General features: G+C 46.3%; 1 protein-coding gene across 2 annotated transcripts in view; it reads right to left on the bottom strand.

Annotated features, from left to right (window-relative positions):
* Positions 1–17785, bottom strand: part of Kcnk2 (potassium two pore domain channel subfamily K member 2) — a 125907-nt gene extending 108122 nt beyond the window's left edge. Inside the window, exons 1-2 of one of the 2 annotated variants that reach the window (XM_038349637.1) lie at positions 17740–17785; positions 14586–14896 (exon numbers count right to left, since the gene is read on the bottom strand). In XM_038349637.1, coding sequence (XP_038205565.1) covers positions 14586–14896; positions 17740–17785 — 357 coding nt within the window. Of the gene's footprint in view, positions 1–14585; positions 14897–17739 lie in introns of those variants that run through there. The other variant, XM_038349638.1, reaches the window with a different exon arrangement.
* Between the last annotated feature and the right edge of the window lie 338 nt (positions 17786–18123).

Below are 18123 nucleotides of genomic sequence, written 5' to 3'. Positions count from 1 at the left end.
AAAAATCCATCCTGTAGGAACATTTAAACAATAATCTCCTAAAGGTGAGATCTATAGGGCTTTTATCTCAAACAGATGTTGTTTAGTCTGAGAAAATCGAAATGAAAGCGAAGACTCTACCATGTAGAATCAGCAGAAAACAATTTCTAGTAATTATACACACAAAAAATTATCTTGTTCTTCAGGAATCCTGGACATATTAAACTCAGCATTTCCTACCAGCTTCCAAACTCTAGCCAGCTGCCCTCTTTCTCCTTTTCCCAGAAATATCCCTGTGACCTCAGTATCTTCTCCAGAAATTTCACTTACTTTCTGTTAACCTCAAATCTGTCCCCCTTTCATGCCCAATCCTTCAAAATTCTTTACAAACCCAACTTTCATTATCATTTCTCTAACTATACTTCCAGTTTAATTCCACTAAATCCACAATGGACCACATATTGCTCACTGGGCAATCATGACGTAATTGTCTGTTCCTTTCTGATGGTAACTGTATTATTTACTCCCTTTGTCATTAAACCTTAGCCAGTGTCACCAAGGTCTACAGAGATGAGGCTCGCCTTCCCTCCTCTTCTTTGCTAGGCCGCCCTGGTCACAGTAGTGGCCTGACCACACCAGCAGCGTATATGCACAAGTCCTTAAACAAGACAGAGATGCTCCAGATTTAGCCTGGCCACCCTCCCTTCCTGAGCCACCCTCCATCAGCTCTTCACATGCTTTGCTCTTTCTCAGCCAAATTCTGCCTTGGAGAGAAGTTTCCAGAGGGTGACCTCTCCAGAAGAGGCCCACCTCCATCATTCTTTCCCTTCAGACAGCTGTCCAGGCTTCATGGCATTATCAGGTTGTGAAATGACCTCATGTGGTTGGTAATGTGTTGACATTTACTGTCTCTTCTTGGCATGGCAGCCACACAGGCACGAGTTTTGACTTTGAGTGACTACATTCCATGGCTAAAAGACTATTTCCCAAAACTCAGAACTGCCCCGTGAACCAAGGAAGGAATGTGTGTCTTCCTTCTCGCTTCCTATGAGCAGAGGGCCACAGCAAACATCTTACCTTGGCTCTCCTTTACAGCTAATCTGCTGTCTGAACATGATGCATAAATGCAAAAAGGGTGTTGATCAGGGTTTTAGAAAGAGAATTCAGAATGTTCAATGTGCCTTTAAATATTCAAATAATTTAAATTCAAAAAATGGTACAAATTACTCCCTTTCTTTCTTGTATGTATGGTGTTCACACAAGACCAAGGGTCTACCTATGGCCAGTCATGCCACTCGGGATATTTCCAATATCATATGAATATGATTCTGAGCAATGACTTATTGTAACTTCAGCCAACACAATTTTATTTAGCAAGGACCAGAAATACTTACCTGTAGCTTGTTGAGCACGGGAGGGCTTGGGCAAAGTTTGGGATAAACTGAAGACACCTGTCACTCACTGACCTCCTGAGAGGCAGGAGAAACAGGTGTTCTAAGAAAGCATCATTTTATCTCAGTAGAACAGGAATTTGGAATTGTACCCTGAAGCCCCTATTTCCATGTGAATCCTTACGGTTCACACGTTGAGCTTTTATTTTCTATGAAAAAAAAAATGTGAATCTCCAAAACCAGCAACAAAGTCAAGGCCACCTGAAGTGCCTCTGTGAGGACACCTGCTGCCATTGCTGAACATATGGTCCAAGCTTCTCTCTGGCTAGTTTGAGGAAAACAAGAAAGACCTTCCTTTACTGACAGAAATCAAAAACACAGGAACGCTAAAGCATCTAATAACTAGGTTTTTTTCTCGTCCGCTTGAGGTGTGGAGCGGGGAAATCTATTTGGACATCCCAAACATGCCACTATGTTGGGGACACCCTACACCAAAGACTGACCCTTGACTGGAGACTCACGAGTTAACAGGACAGTGGCTGCTGAAGTACCAGAGTGTGGAGGAAGAGAGAGCTGGCTTCATCTTTATTCGTCAGTCTCAGAATCCGCTGCCCTGGAGCCACTGGATCACGCGGCACTGAAGTAGACAACATCCTAGGAAGGACCTCATGCTCTCACAGCCCTCCTCCCGGCCCTCAACAAAGGGAACAGGAAAGATGCTTTATCTGCCCAAAAGGAACAGGGCCTGTTTTTAGCAATTATGAGTTATTGATGAGTCCCACTGTGTCCTCCACGAGAGCTTTAGCAAAACAAAGAGAACAGATGCATCACTGTAGGCGTCTAGAGTAGCCAAGACACCATATTGGGACTTTACAAACAGTGTGAGGACTGAAGATGTTTTCCCTACAATGTGCCCTGGCACAGACCACATGGTCCTGGGGAGAAGCATCTACTGCGGTGACAAGTATCACCCTACTCCCGTGGCTTTCCCACATTGCTCTGTCGCCAAAGTCCACACCATACATTACACATATATAAACTTCTAGTAAATTCTGCCCCCTTGGATGTGTCTCCAAAAATCAGAAACATGAACTTTTCCACCTGGCAGGGCATCAGCGCTGGTCTCAGTATGTACCTGTACAGGCTGGGAGCTAAAACCGCTCGCCTTAGAGCACAATAAATGATAAGGAAGTCACAGTATCCTTGGAAAGCTCAAAGCAAACTCCAGAGAAGTCACAAACAGCTCAAACGTGTGGAAGTCTATCCAGTCCAGGGTGGTTTAGAGCTCTGCACAGAAACAGTCCACCCACCAACCAAAGGTGACAAGAGAGGGTGACCTGGGACAGGATGAGCTCAATCTGCAGTGTGTAAGTGCCATAAAGAGACAGCCTGCTACCCTATGAGTGTGTCTAATGAGAGCGTGGGGCTACGGACTGGCAAAGATGGGTCTTCGTGGTTAAGATCAGAGAGAGATGAAGGGGTGGCCCTAAGTGCACACTTAGCCTGGGTGCAACCCCAAGCCCATGTCCAGCTTCAGAAAAGAAAAACAGCAACACAGGGAGATGTAGCAGAGATAATATGCGGGAAGGGGTGTGTCTGAACACCTGTTCATGATATTTTCAATTAAAATTGAGAAACATCAAAGTCTGCAGAGACCTCCTCCATGGTCTTTAAGATGGTGAACTGCCAAACATTATGAAAAAATTAAAATCTCACAAGCCAAAGAGAAACATAAATGACAACAGGCTTCATCCTGCTCAGGTGAAAACTATAGACTCGAAGACAAATCTCCCCTGGTGAAATATCATTGAACTACCTTAGAAGAAAGCTCTAGACCCCATGAATCTGCCCTAAGACAAGAGTTCAGCAATGCCAACATGCAATATAAAAGGTGAGGAGACTAGAGAGATGGCAGGAGGATAACCAAAGGAAGGGAAGGTGGAGCGAAAGCTTAGCATCACCAAGCCTGATAACCCGAGTTCCATCACTGCAGACACATGGTGGAGGGAGAGGACAGTCACCTCCACATGTGCATGTGCCATGACACAAACAGGCTGGCCAACGGGGATGCACACACACACATACACACACACACACACACACACAGAGAGAGAGAGAGAGAGAGAAAGAGAGAGAGAGAGAGAGAGAGAGAGAGAGAGAGAGAGAGAGAGAGAGAGAGAGAGAGAGGGTGGGGGAGCGTGGAAAGGAAAAAGGAAGCAAAAACCCACTCTTGTACCTGCACTAACTTAGGATTCTTTGGAATTCTACCCACAGCTCTAACCAGCACCTAGCCAATTTTAACTGAATAGAACATGACCCTAAAAGAGACAGCCAAAATAATCAAGGGACACAACAAAACTGAGGACGAGATCAGAAGGACAGGCAAGAAGCAACGCTAGCAGGGCCATTGGCACCCCGTGAGTTAAAGTAGAAGATCCCAGCTGTAGAGCTGAAAGAAGCCAGCAGCTGCCATTCATCCCTCAGAAGATGCCCTTGGTGCTGCCACAGGTTCAGTTCCTCCCTGCTCCACTTAGACAAATGAGCCGCTTGGACTCAACAATGTGGGGAAATTTAAAGTCACTTCACCTGTCCCATATTTTGTGGTTCACTTTAGAATCAAACAGGGGCCTCACGATCCCAGTCACATCCACACAGGAATCTATGTTCTCACGGACTTTTTAAGTTTAGCAATGAAACCAGGGCAAAGAATCCAGCAAGACCCCAGAAACAAAATAATCCCAGATGCTCCCAACACATACTCACATACACAGGAATGCACACACACAGGCACAGGGCAACACACACATATATTCATAGGCACAATACACACACACACAGGAATGTACACACCTAGGCCCACAGCAACACATGCAAACATATACTCACAGGCACACACAGAAATGTACACAGACAGGCACATGGCAACACACACAAATGTATACTCACAGGCACAAATAGGAATACACACACACAGGCACATGGCAACACATACAAACATATCCTCCCAGAGGCAAACACACAGTTTTCTTGATAAACACGTACTCACAAAACAGAGATAATCACCAGCTGCTTAAATGTTGAAAGAGACTGAGGGGAGGAGTAAAGGAAGGAGAGGGAACAGGGGAGTGGACGGCAGGGAGAAAGAACATGTCCGGAACTCCTAACAAGAGAAAAAGAACAGTGGCTCTCAATGTATGTGTCCTTGGTGCTGTAGAGGCTGTGGGGACACCATCTCCAGCTTTCCATGCATTTCCTCCGTGAAATCATATCTTCAGCCTGTGCACAGCTGTGTCACGGGTCAGACTGCATCATTATCCATGGGCTAAGGTAACTAATTCTTAGTAATTGCACAGTGCTTTGGTGATGAAACTTCAAAGATTAAGTGTTCAGACGAGGAACACGACCTGGGATGGCTCTGCTAAGCCCCACCTATGTGGCACTGGGCAGTGTGACACCAAAGTCAAGGCTTCAGAGGCCTAAGAGGCTCCTCCTTATTTGAAGAAATCCTACATCCTTACTCCGGTTTGTCCTGATGTTAAAACAGATCCTCAGAAACATATGTTGTTTATGACTGTGCTACCTCTTAAAGCACGTGACTTTGGGAGCTGAGGAGATGGCTCAGTTGGCAAATTGCTTGCCTTGCAACCATGATGGCTGGAGATTGGTCACCAGAGCACACATCAAAATGTCAGAGAGTCACAAATGCTTGTGATTCCAGTACTGATGGATTCCCTGGGCTTACTGGGCAGCCAAGCCAGCCTGTGTGAACCAACCATTGCAGGCTAATAAGCAGCCCTGTTTAAAGCCACATGGTAGACAGCTCCTTAGGAATTACATCCCAGGTTGTCTCTGTGTCCGCACATGACACATGTCAGTCAAATGGTTCCCACTGTGAGGCTCCTTAGAGCGCCTCTGCCAGCCAACAGCTACTGTTTGATTCCTCAGTGTAGCTCAGTGGCAAAACCTGTGTTCATCACATGCCACGGTCCATCACAAGCACACAAATAGATAAGTAAAAGTCGGACTTATTCTACCCCATGATCATCCCCATTGTGACAGAAAAAGGATAAATGAGATGGGAACATAGCAAGCACCCGTGTAGAGCCATGTACATGACACAGAGCATGTGTGCACATAACTGTAGACACCCTACTTGTATTTCTGTGCTGAAACAGGTCACGGCCAAGCCTGCAGCTATTTCTGACATTTTGCTTTTTGATATCTTGCCTGAGGTCTGTAAAAGAACTTCCATGACTCTTTGAAGAGCAGAAAAGCAAATGGAGAGGGAGAGGCCGTAATCACACGGTTGGGACTTTGACCTTTATGTCCTCACAGCTCTTCTGCCTTCTTTTTCTTCCTTATTGGTAAGAATCCGCTGAGATGATTGCCTCCCCAAGCCCCGCCTCTGGCTCTGCCTCCACATGCCTGGGCCCAACTACAAGCTCCCTCCCTCCATTACACATATGTGCCTATCACTACTTTCTGAGTCTCTGCCCTCCCCTCCCTCCTTTACACACATGTGCCTATTACTACTCTCTGAGTCCCCTCCCTCACGCTGTCCTTCCCTCCCTCTCTCCCTCACATGCATGTGCCTGTCACTGCTATCTGCTGTTATACATGGAAGGGCCTCACCAGAACTTAGATGGTGCCCTGAGCCTCCAGACCTTGGTGTAACTCAGTCTCTGTGGCTAACTCATAAATGACTTGCATTAAGAATTATCAACACAGGTCCCCATGCAGCAGGCATAGGGTGGCCCATACTCCAACATCGCTCTCTGAGAGGTAAGCCCAGGGACAGGTCACAAGGAGAATCTGACCCAGGGGCCAGTTTGCCTCTTCCAGAGGCAGAAGGCACGTTGTCTCCATTTCTTCGTTTTATAAATATGAGTTACAATGTGAATGACTAGATGAGGGAATTAATAATGAAGCGCTTAAGGTGGACAGAGCTATGATAAATACCGTGACCTGAAACAACTTGATGAAGGAAGGCTTTACTTTGCAGTTTATAGTCAGGAGCTCATGGAGGAACCGGGGCATGAACTAAAGCAAAGACCATGAGAGACACTGCTTACTGGCTTGCTCTCCTTGGCTTACTAGACTCTTATACCATGCTGGATCACCTTCCCAGGGATGATAATACCCTCCTAACCAAGAAAACGCCCCCACAGACTTGCCTAAAAACCAAATTGATGAAGGCATTTCCCAGCTGAGGTTCCCTCTTCCCCATGACCTGAGCTTGTGCCAAGTTGACAAAAATCTAACCAGGACAAGTGACAGAATGCAAACGGAGAAGGCACAACTACAAATTCTAGATCCCTTAACATTGTTATCATGAAGGACCCATGTAGGACAGCCATCACTGAGTGTCTGGCTGCACCTCCCAACTGTCTTTAAAGTCAATGAAAGCTATATGTTACAATATCCATGCAGAATAATTTCCCCCATTCCCAAACAATTATTCCACCCATCAAATTACATCTAAAATGATATTTGATGGCAGTCTCTTTAACCACATCTGTTTCCATATTTTATCTAACACTTACATAATACATTTCTAAGTCTTTGACCTGACTACCTAAGTAACCATAGTTTATATTCTGTAAAGGTAAAATCATTTTCTAACAGCTACTTTCATGTTTGATAATAAAAACTTAAGTACTGTTAGGAAACAAGCCACAGGACCATCTTCGCCTGCTCTCTGATACTAAAGCAAAAGCTATTTATGTGTTACTCTTTTCATCCTGAAAGTCGAGGCAGCATGGACCTGTGGTCTGGGAGTGAATTCAAGAATAGGTTTTCCACTAAGAACAGAGAACACGATGGAGTCGCAAGGGCAGTGGAAGCTGGAGGTGGTCCTCATGACTTTGCTCCATTGCCTCTCTTTGAAGCACAAACACTCATGTGGCAGCTAGTCAGGCGAGCAAACCCATCTGAGCTCCTAGGTTCTCTGCTTCCAGGAAGGCCTTACACATGGCAGAGCCTGGCTATGGTTTTCCAGAAGTCAACCCAAAGGACAGAATTAGAGGCCACATCCTATGTTACGAAAACCTACACTTTAGTCCAAAACATGATGCATAAAACCTTTGATAAGAAAAGAGAAGACATCAGATAGTTTTCAGAACAGTGTGTTCTTTTGTCCAGAGGTAAAATGATAAAAAGATGTCTATATTGTAAGAAGGAATTCAAGTAGTCTTATCCCAAAATACTCACACACACCCTGGTCTGCCTGTTGTCAAACCACTGTGCGTCATCCGTTAGCAACATTTTCTGCTACATTCAGTTAGTTAGCTTCTCTGCTCTCCACATAACCAGCCATCCCCTCTGTGGGTCATGAGTCAAAGCAAAACGGCTCCCCTACTCACGCATCTCCCATGACTCCCTTGCTTAGGGCTGTATTTAACTGCTTCTTTTAAAGGACCCTTGATGGTATAGGAAAAATAAAATGACCATAGGTCTAGGGACACAGGGTGATACAGATTCCCTACAATGGAAGAGAGAGAGTCTTGAACTCTCTCATTGCAGATCACTTCTCTTGCCTCATGGACCTTATTCCTTAGCAACCTCGAGCTCTTGAAGCCCTCGTGGCTCACACTGCATCTCTGCTCACCTCAACCTCCACTCATTCTCTGGAGGTCTCCTCCAGGATAGGGGGTTAAACCCTTTCTGTATGATGACCTGCAAACATGCTTCTTCAGGTCACCCCATTCTCCACTCACGTTTTCCACCCCCCACGTCACATCCTTACAGGGTCATCCTAACAAGCGCCTCACATTTACCATGGGCACGCTGACCTGCAGTTGACCTGGGCTTGTTTGCTAACATTCCACTGTAGCACTGTCCCCTGTTCAAATGACATGTTCATCGAGAGCCATCACTGATAATGGTCTAATCTTATCTCTGTTGCTATGATGAAACACCCTGACTAAATCAACATAGGGAGCAGGACTGAGAGATGGCTCAGTGGTTAAGAGCATTTACTACTCTTGCAGAAGACCCAGGTTCAGTTCCCAGCACTCACATGGTAGCTCACAACCATCTGTATCTTCAGGTTCTTGGGCTCTGAAATCCTCTTCTGGCTTCCATGGGCACTGGACACCCAGAGTGAACATATATGCATGCAGGCAAAACACTTATATATAAAGTAGAAATAATATATAAATAAATAAGTTAAGGACAGAGGTTTTATTCAGCATACAATGAATTCGAGGTTGCAGTCTCTCGTGGGGAAACCACAATGACAGGAGGGATGAAGTAACTAATTACATCTGCAGTAGGGAACTGAGGGGACGAGCTACTGTGTCTAGCACTGAGCCTAAATTCTCCACTAACACATCTCAGGATTCCCATCCTAGGGAATGTTGCCACCCATGGTGAGCTGGGTCCTACTACATCAATCAAGGCCACGGAGACAATCACCCACAGGCATACCCAGTGTAGCCAATCTCTCACTGAGACATTCTTCCTGGGTGATTGTGTATGGGATCAAGTTGACAATGGAAAGTAACCAGCAACGTGACCGTGTGACCGTGGTAGGTTCCTTCCAGGGAGGCTAGCATCCTCTGCTCACTGTCCTGTATAGATACGCACTTGTATAGATCAGCGAGATGCTCAGAGGGCTCTGCCTCTGTGGCTGCGATGTAAAAGAAAATGTAGCCGGGTTTGTGTAGGAACTCCAGCTGACAAAACGCTGGAAGGCACATTAGTGCTCCGGATTCACGACAGACGTGTCTTGTACAGGGCCTCTTGGGAGGAATCTGGTGCCCGCAGCCAGCCTCTCCAGAATGTGGGATTTTGTTTCATTTGAGTGCTACTCTGTATTACACTGTTTCCTCCAGGACACTGCGGCTCTGTAAACAGTGCAACCTGGTGCTCAGAGACCTTCAGGAACCAAAGCTTGCCTGACTCTATCCAGGACAAAATCCCCCATCCTGGCAATTCCCACTCATTCCCCACTTGAATGGAAAGGAGTCATCTTCTTTTAATTCCTTGGGATTCAGTGAGCCAGGTTATCTCTTGCCCACTGCACACTTAACTGGCCAGTGTGTTAGCTCTACCTCACTCTCCTTGCAAATCTACCCAGCATCTGACAGTGTCTCGAGACTGCTACTGCAAGCATCTCCCAGCAGAGTTGTTTTCCTGCTGACTAGACAGTGGGCTAAGGAAAGGCTGGGGAGGGGCTGCCAGAACCCAAGCCTGAGCAAGCAAAGGCACACACTCCTCGTGTTTAACTTAAGAAGCTGGACGTGGCCCAGTCCCTGGGAAGGTTAGTTTTAACTGCCGGCTTCACACAACAGAGAGTCACCTGGAAAGAGATTATCAGGGTCAGATTAGCCCTGGTATGGCTATGGGAGCCTGTGTAACTGACGTGAGACAGCCCACTATGAAGGTGGGGGACACAGTACCCAGACTGTATAAGGGTGGGAAAGCCAGCCGAGCAGGGAGCATGAACGCCCTAATGGCATTCTGTCCTTGACTGTAGATGTAATGTGACCCGCTGCTTCAGCTGCTGCTGCTGTGACCCCTCCATAGCGATGGACTGCAACCGGGAAGCATAAGCTAAAATAAACCATTTCTCCCCCAATTTGCTTATTGTTGGGATAATTTATAACAGAAATGGAACTGGGGCAGTCCCCATACACCACCCAACATCATCTTCTCCACCAACCCTTAGCCCCCCGACAGTTTCTCCCACCTCCTTCAGGGCTTTTGCATATGGTCAGCCCCTGCCAAAGTGCTACTCCACACCTGACACAGGTTTGCCTCCTCATCCCAAATCACCACATTCGTGACCTTGTTCACAGTTCACCCTCAGCGCTTCCTAGCAACCCCCATACCTAGCTACATCGCTTGGCTCTTCCAGAACCCTACCACCATGGATGAACACCCCACCCCACCCACAGTAGAACAGAGGCTCACAGAGGGCAAGAATCTTCACGCTGTAATTTCCATGTGTTTCAGAGCTCTCCTTACATGGTGGGCATTCGAAAAGCCATTTGTAAATGAATGCATACTATGCAGTAAATAAAATATTAACACAACAAAATAACAAATTACGTTTGCTTATTTTAAAAGTCCAGAGTTAGCTATATCTTGGGGTAGTACATTGAGACCCTGTAGCTTCTAGCATCCTTTCAAATACACCCAGGTACCCAGCCAGGCTCATCCACTCCAGAGGGTGGGCAGGCCTAGGATGGAAGCCATCTCCATGCTGTAGAATGATAAGGCCTGGTCAGTGCCACAGGGCCTGCTCATGGCCCTGTGCCTCTTGTCTAGATAACTCTTCTGCTACATCATGCCTGCCTGGGATTCCTCTGATCTCCTTTCTTCCCCCTCATGCAGGCTCTCTTTACCTCTCCCGTGTCTCTCCTACCGTCATTAAGTGATTTATTATTTCTTTCTTAGTATTCCAATTTTGAGCATTCCTAACTCCGATCTGTAGGCATTTCTAATTAAACTATATCTAAAGTGACCGTCCCTGTTTGACCATGCAGGAGGGGGTAACTTAAGAGAAGCCATGCTTTTCTGCTGTTATTTTATTTGGCTAAATACCTAGTAGAGAAGTCAACCCACTGGGGATCCCCCATAAACACCCACGAAAGAGCCAAACAGCAAGGAAGGAATTATGCAAAGATAATTCAGCACTGTTCCAATGGAGATACCAAATATCTAGACTGAGGTCACTGAATATCATCATAAAAATCTGACGATTCTTTATCCCATAATAGGGGAGAATATCTTCCCTACATGGGTTTCATGGAGTGGGACTTCATCTAGAAACTAAAGGACAAACACCTTTGTTTGTTACTAATGCACAGGTCATAGATATTGCAACACATTTTAAATTCCCAAGTTGATTCATCAGACACGGGGATAGCTAGACTGAAGTTAAAGCATGTTTGATATAACCATGCGTCTACTGATTTGTGGCATTCAAACAGAACATTGGTAAGAGTTCTGTTGCCTGGAAAGAACATTAAAATCTAGTCAATGCACTCACCAGGTTAGAGACACAGACATGTAACACACATCACTGTGTATGGAGATGGTAATTTCACATTTATTACACCCTAATGCACAGATTACCAGAGCACTTCCAAGAAAACATTTATTAAAGGGTTTTCAAAAGCAGTAAACACAGGAAGTCAGTGCACACATTCTTGAGTCTGCCCACTTGGGTTTTAATTAAAGTTTTACCATTTAGCACTCTCCTGCTTCAGTTCCTACAGAAGTGATTTATAGATGATTAGGTTGAACAGTGATGAGAATTATATGAGCTATAGAATATAAAAGAGTTAGAACAATGTACACACTTCATGGTTGTTCATTGACTTCTGTCTGGTGGCAACATTTGTGAGTCTAACACTCAGCAGGGTTTTCCTGTGTGTGTCTGTAGTGACAACACACTAATTTAACTGCCACGGAAGCAGATACCTTCTCTGTTCTCAAATCCCAGCCCAGGAAAGACATTTGTCATGACACTTTGTGTCCAACGCCTCCGGTAATCTTGTTGAAAAGCTGGGTTGATTGACTGAACGCATATTTATGGAATTAATGGGAATTGTACGGATGCATGTGTAGCTAGCACGGAAGCAATGGAGGCTGCCGTCTGCCTTGCTGTTCCTCCATCTCCCTCATCCCATCCTGATCGACACAGCCTGAAGTCAGGTATCTGGTAATAATCTGGGGACCAGGGCAGTTTCATTGTATCGAACACTGTTCCTTCTCACAAACAGCAGGGTGAACTGCTACCCACTTCCACTCTTTCTGCCTCCCACACTGCAGGAAGATAAAGCTCCCTCTATAACGGGACCACACTCTGCAGACTGGACCTCCCCCCCCCACGCCCCATGATGTCAGCAGGCCAATCACCTGGACTTGCCCTGTCTAATTTCCCAATCCATAATGCTGTGATGTTACTGTCCAGTATACCCACTCACCGGGCTTTAAGGGGTAAAGTAATTGGGAAGCAAGGATGGGGAGATGCCAGATACTGGAGCTATAGGGATAGGATGCTATTCTCATAAATGACCATAGGATCATTTACCCTTATCTTGATCCTGGAAGTCTGAACATTGGATTTTTGTATCAAAAATATACACATTCAAGGGTGAAAATGTACTGAAATAATTAAGTTACAAAGATAAGAAATGATGATAAATAATAGGCAACTTCTACACCAAAAAAATGATGGAACGCAAAATTGTTTTTAGAATTGTTTAAAGAGCAATGGCGCTCAGTCAGCTGTGCTTAGTCACAAGGCTAAAATGGATGGAGCTTGCAGAACAGAAATGAGAAAAGTAGGTCATATTTTGAGCTCTGTCTACTCAAAAGAAAAACAATGTGTAAAAAATAAGCTGTATTCACCACAAGACTGCCCCATTTGCCATGAAGTACAGGTTATCTTGAGAGTTCTGGGTAGAGTCGGACAGTGAGATCATTCTCAAATCCACACTGAGCTTCCTCCAACAACCTGCACGCTTCTTTCCCTTTCCCTGCCCAAGACCAATCACGCCTGGCACCAGCTATGAAGATGAAGTTACCTGAATCAACAGCTACAGTCCAACAAAGGGATGAGGAGGGGAAATTAACCACTACAAACAAGCCCAGTGCTTTCCCTGCCCCTCACTACTGCAGGAGGGAGATCCTTGGTGCTCATCACTTACTGGGTGGCAAGTCTCTCACCCACCGGTCCAAGAGATCATTTGGGGCTTAAAGGGAAAGATTGCTTATTCCTGAAGACGATTTGGTAAGGGGCTCACACACACAGATCCTATCTGAGCTAAGAGCTGAGGCTTTGAGCCGCGCTCCCATCGGCCTCCACTGACACAGCCAGGCACTGTGCTTCTGAAAGCAAAAGAAGTGGGGCTGCTTTAAAGACTTGCAGTGCCTCAGGGGCGGGGTTAGGTGGCACCAAGGAAGAATGAAAGGAGGATGAGCTTGCCTAAGCTCAGGGACAGGGGTAGCCAAGACAAAGGACTAGTGAGTTGGCCGTTTGACTGTCTGCTCAAGTAGGATGTGCTACCATGATCCACCATTATCTAAAAGGAACAGAGAACTCGGTGTGTGAGTGTGTGAAGAACGTTCTTAAGAGTGTGGTAGTTTAAAAGTGAACCAAAAATGAACAAAAGTTTAAGTTAAATGGGAGAGAGGCAGCGATGCCTGATGGTGGCAGGACCCCAACGGGGTTCAGCATCAGAGGACACCAGCCCTGACAACTGTCAGCCATGTGTGGACAAGGCTACGTCTCCTTCCCGGGCAGGGAAGAATGGGTAGTCATCATGAGAAGAAACTAGGGCAAAGGTCCTACAAAAACACAGGATTATATCCAATAATAAAATCTCTAAATCTATTATCCCAACTCATTCAAGTGATATAAAAACCCAGACACAAAATGAGAAAAAAACACATTCAAATGATGACTCAGAGATCACTTTCAGTCCAATTTGAATCAAACCAAGCAAGAAAAAGCAAGCTGTCTAGGAAAATGAATGTGTACATGATGAGAAGGTTTCCCACAGCCAGCGAATCCCCTTGTAAGAGGATCTGAAGTGTTCCTGTCACCTAAGACCCCTGTTTTAAGCCAAAGAAACCTACAGCCAAAATGTGGCCATGTCTGAGAAACATAACTCAGACACACATCATCTGGTGGGGGGGGGGTCAATACTTAAAACACACTTCACCGTAAGGATGGTACCCGGCTGTTTAAGATTTAACTCTGCTGCACTTCTTCATAAATTTCCCTTTTCTGTGCTGATCTCAGCCGGGATTCAAAGAAGAAACAAGCATTTAATGAAGCTATACTCCGAGGAGCCTAGAGAATTGGGGGACAACTTGTTCACAGTGTAGAAGGTCCATCTCAAGAGTGTCGCCCCACTGGCCAGTCTCTGTAAGAGGTGAGGGCCACGGCCCAGGTTAAGAGCTCTACCGCTTTCTCAAACCAACACTTCTCTGTGGGCAATGGTCTCCATAATCACGAGTAAGCCCCTGTCAGTTCTAAGACAAGGAAAAGAACAATGAAGAAGGAAGAGGTAGAAAAGAGTAGGAAGGGAGAGGGCAAGTAGGAGAAGTAAGAGATAAGAAGGTAGGGGCAGTGGAGGAAATGAGGACATCAGGGAAGGCGCTCCATGCTCTCAGGGACCATGAGGTCCACCCTGGTGTTCTAGCCTTTTCTTCCCCTTAGGGAGCAATGGAGCCCAGCTCGTCTGGGGTTCTTACCTGGATGAGCTCGTCCAGTTCGGTGGCGTTGACGCAGGCATGCTGGGTTATGAAGGTCTGTTTCTGGATCACGATGGTGGTCCTCTGGGACATCTCCTGAGGCTGCTCGAGCGCCTTGAACACAGTGGCTCCAATGATCAGGTAGAGGACAACCACCAGGAATATCGTGGAGACCGTCTTCCATTTCATAACATTAATGGCCGTGTCACTCTCCACGCGGGAAGCAAGCACGGTGGGTTTGGCGGAGAAGGAGAGCCTCGGTTTGGAGTTCTGAGCGGCAGACTTGGGATCCAGCAAGTCAGGGGCCGCCACTGACAACAACAGAGAATTCGGGTTAGGCTAGAGGAGTCTGGATGCAAGGGGTTAGCTGCTTCTTTAGGGGTCAGCCTGGGCTGGCAGACCCAGGCACTCTCCTAATGGGAACTGAGGAAACTCACTCAGCAGCCTTTTCTAAACACTTCCAGACCATTTATAGGTTCAAGGGAGAGGGCAGGGCTTCTGCTCTCTGCTGCCATTGGAGTGCCAGGTGGATGGAAAAAAACACGGGTCAGACCAAGAAGTTAAAATAAAAGAATGCCTGAGGGGGTTCCTCATTAATTCCAAGATTTGTTTCTGCCCGTGATTATGTATGTGTCAGTGAAGATGTCCTGAACTCCCATGGGCTGATGGTACTAAACAGGATCTCTGATCACGAGGAAGGCTCATGGCTCACTCCTGCACATCAGACCTTTATGCTGTAAGCAATCAGAGTAAAGGATGCTCACTACTTGGGTTTTCAAAATTCTTACAGTGAGGGGATGGCGATCAGCACGGTTCAAGACAGCCTTCCTATTTGTATGCTGGGAATGCACCACTTAGCACACAGGCTTATCTGGAGCCCATCTTCCAAAGTGAACACACAGGGAAATACTCTGCCGTCGTTGGTATGGTTAAAACACAAAAGTTATTGATAACTCTTGAGCCACGACAGCCAAAGTCCCTCTACTACTCCAGCAAAAGCAAGAAGCAAGAAACCCAGTAAGCTGGCTCACACCCTAGCCCCACCATGCTTCTGCCCACGGCTAATTGCCCCATTAGAGCTCCCAGATACTGTGAGGTGACTTCAAGTCCATCTATTATTTATCCAAGCTCTTCAAAATCATCATTAATGGGTTTCATTTTAGAAAATACAAAAGCTATTCGATGGCCACTTGTGGATGGGAAAAATAAGCCATCCACCACGGAACATTTGATTGGAGAGTGAAGTAATATGGCTTAACAGAATGGTCCAAAAAATGGAGGCTTAAACACCAACACGAATCACTAGTTTGAAGCTCATCACTTATAAAAATAAGCCATATTGCTGACATGTATGTTTCATAAAAATGATAACAATCTAAAATCCACTTTTCAATATGCAAATGAAAATCCCTATGGAATTGCACCCTACAGCTTCTGAAATTCCTCTAGGATACTAATTACTTTAGGATTCGTAAAGAGCATCAGTCTGCACGCAGCTACCCTGTCTTCTCTAACCCTGTGTGTAAATGTAGGCTATCACAGCGTGAGATCCTAAAGTAAGTACATCTCCAGTTGCCCATCAAAAAGACACAAAAACAAAGCTATTCGATGCACTAGACGAAGGGGGGGTGTGTGTGAAATGAAGGCACATGACGGGACCTCCTCAAGCAGCCAAGCTCACAGGGAAGTTCTGACTTTGAAGAGAGGAAATCAGAGCAGGCATGGGGATACAGCACCCCCCCAACACAGACAGCAGCTCTTCATGGGGACTCCAGAGGGTCCTCACCAGCTTCCTAAGTGAGGTTCAACCCTCCACCTACAAGTGTGAGCGCCTCCTTCGCCGCCCAGGCACCTGTTCTGAATAAAGTCACCTACTGGAAAGTACCTTTCCTATGTTGGTAAGGGTGCCGCCACACAAAAGAAGCACTTCAGCAGGTGTTAACTGTTTGTATTTTTCTAATCTAATAGAAGTGTGTTTGCTGCAGTCCAAGATCACTATCACCTGTAGCAGCTCCAGCCCTCACCACCCCATCAGAATCTGCCCCAAAAAAAATCTAAAACTGAGCCATCTTTTGACTTAAAAAACAGAACACAACAGAGAGGTACTGCACCACCTCTTAACGGGAAAGTCCTGTCCCTACCCCCACACCAGGGCACTGATTTTCACCCTAGGGTAGCTTTCTTATTGAAAGAATTAGAAACCACCACCATTTACCCAGCTCCAGCCTGAAATCCCACCAAGATACTGTCATGATACACCTTAAGAGAGAGAGAAAGACAGAGAGAGAGAGAGAGAGAGAGAGAGAGAGAGAGAGAGAGAGAGAGAGCGCACAGATATGGTAATATTAGGTATTTCTCTCTCCCCCACCTCTCTCCGTGTGTGTGTGTGTGTGTGTGTGTGTGTGTGTGTGTGTGTGTTAGGCTGATAAATTTCCTGAAGGAGTTTAATTCTTTTAAGCTGTGGCCTTATATTTAATTAGCAGAAATATATAATGCACAATTGGCAGACTGAATGGACAGAAGCTGGTAGATTATAAAATAAATATTTAAAACAAGCAGAAAGCAAAATGCACCCTTTCCTCCCCAGCTAGGCACTGTGGAGTTCCTCGCCTCCACCTTTCGGTGATAGTGGAGAGGATAAGAAGCTGGCTGTTCACACACCCTCAACACCATCACTACCTCTCCCCTCCCCCTCCCCCAGCGTTCTCCTCAGCGCACTCCTGCTCGGGAGTCCTCACCCGGTGTACACCTCTTGCGCTGGCCTCTAGTGCCTCCCTCCCCCCGCAAACAGCAGCAGAAGCGAGCTTTTCATTTTATTTCCCCCAGCACCACTGCGTGTCCTCCATGCCACGGGCAACAAGTGTGATTAAGGCCACCGTACAACCTGCCTGCGGGTTACTCTCCAGGGCTGACCCTCCTCTCTAGAAACTGTCTTAAGATGCGCCAAATCTACACTCAAGGGAGGCAAACGCAAAAACCCTAGGCACCGGCTGAAGAGCAGAAGACCGGGCCAGGAGAGGATCTGGGCTGGGGTTGAGCGCCAAGCCCAGATCACATCCAACCCACGGAATGGAAAGGAAAATGAGGAGCCACGGAACCTGCGCCGCCCTCCCAGGAGAGCGCGCGGGCCGGGGTGGGTGCCCGGGGGTCTCACCTCCTGCGGTATAGCCGGGTCTCTCCCGCGAGGCGCTGGCAAGCATGAGGCATGCAGCATTCAAAATGTTTTTTTTTTTTAACACAGACGTGATGTTTTTATTTTTTCTTTCTCTCTCTCTCTTTTTCTTTTCTTTCTTTTCTTTTCTTTCTTTCTTTCTTTTTCTTTTTCTTTCTTTCTTTCTTTCTTTCTTTTTTTTTTTTTTACCAACACGCCATTGTACTCACTCCTTATTCCAAGATGGGCTGCGCGCTCCGAGCTGCACGGGCAGGCATTTTCCCCGGCTTTGTTTTACAAGGTGGGGAGAGCGGTGCTGGAGGCGGGAGGGGTGTGGGGGGGAAGCGTGAGAAGAAACGAAATCGCGGGAAGGAGGGGACACCAGCG

This window comes from Arvicola amphibius, chromosome 12 (assembly GCF_903992535.2).
Source record: "Arvicola amphibius chromosome 12, mArvAmp1.2, whole genome shotgun sequence".
Classification (NCBI taxonomy): Eukaryota; Metazoa; Chordata; class Mammalia; order Rodentia; family Cricetidae; genus Arvicola; species Arvicola amphibius.
Note: the sequence above shows the minus strand (reverse complement) of the source record. Positions and strands in the feature narration are given on the sequence as shown.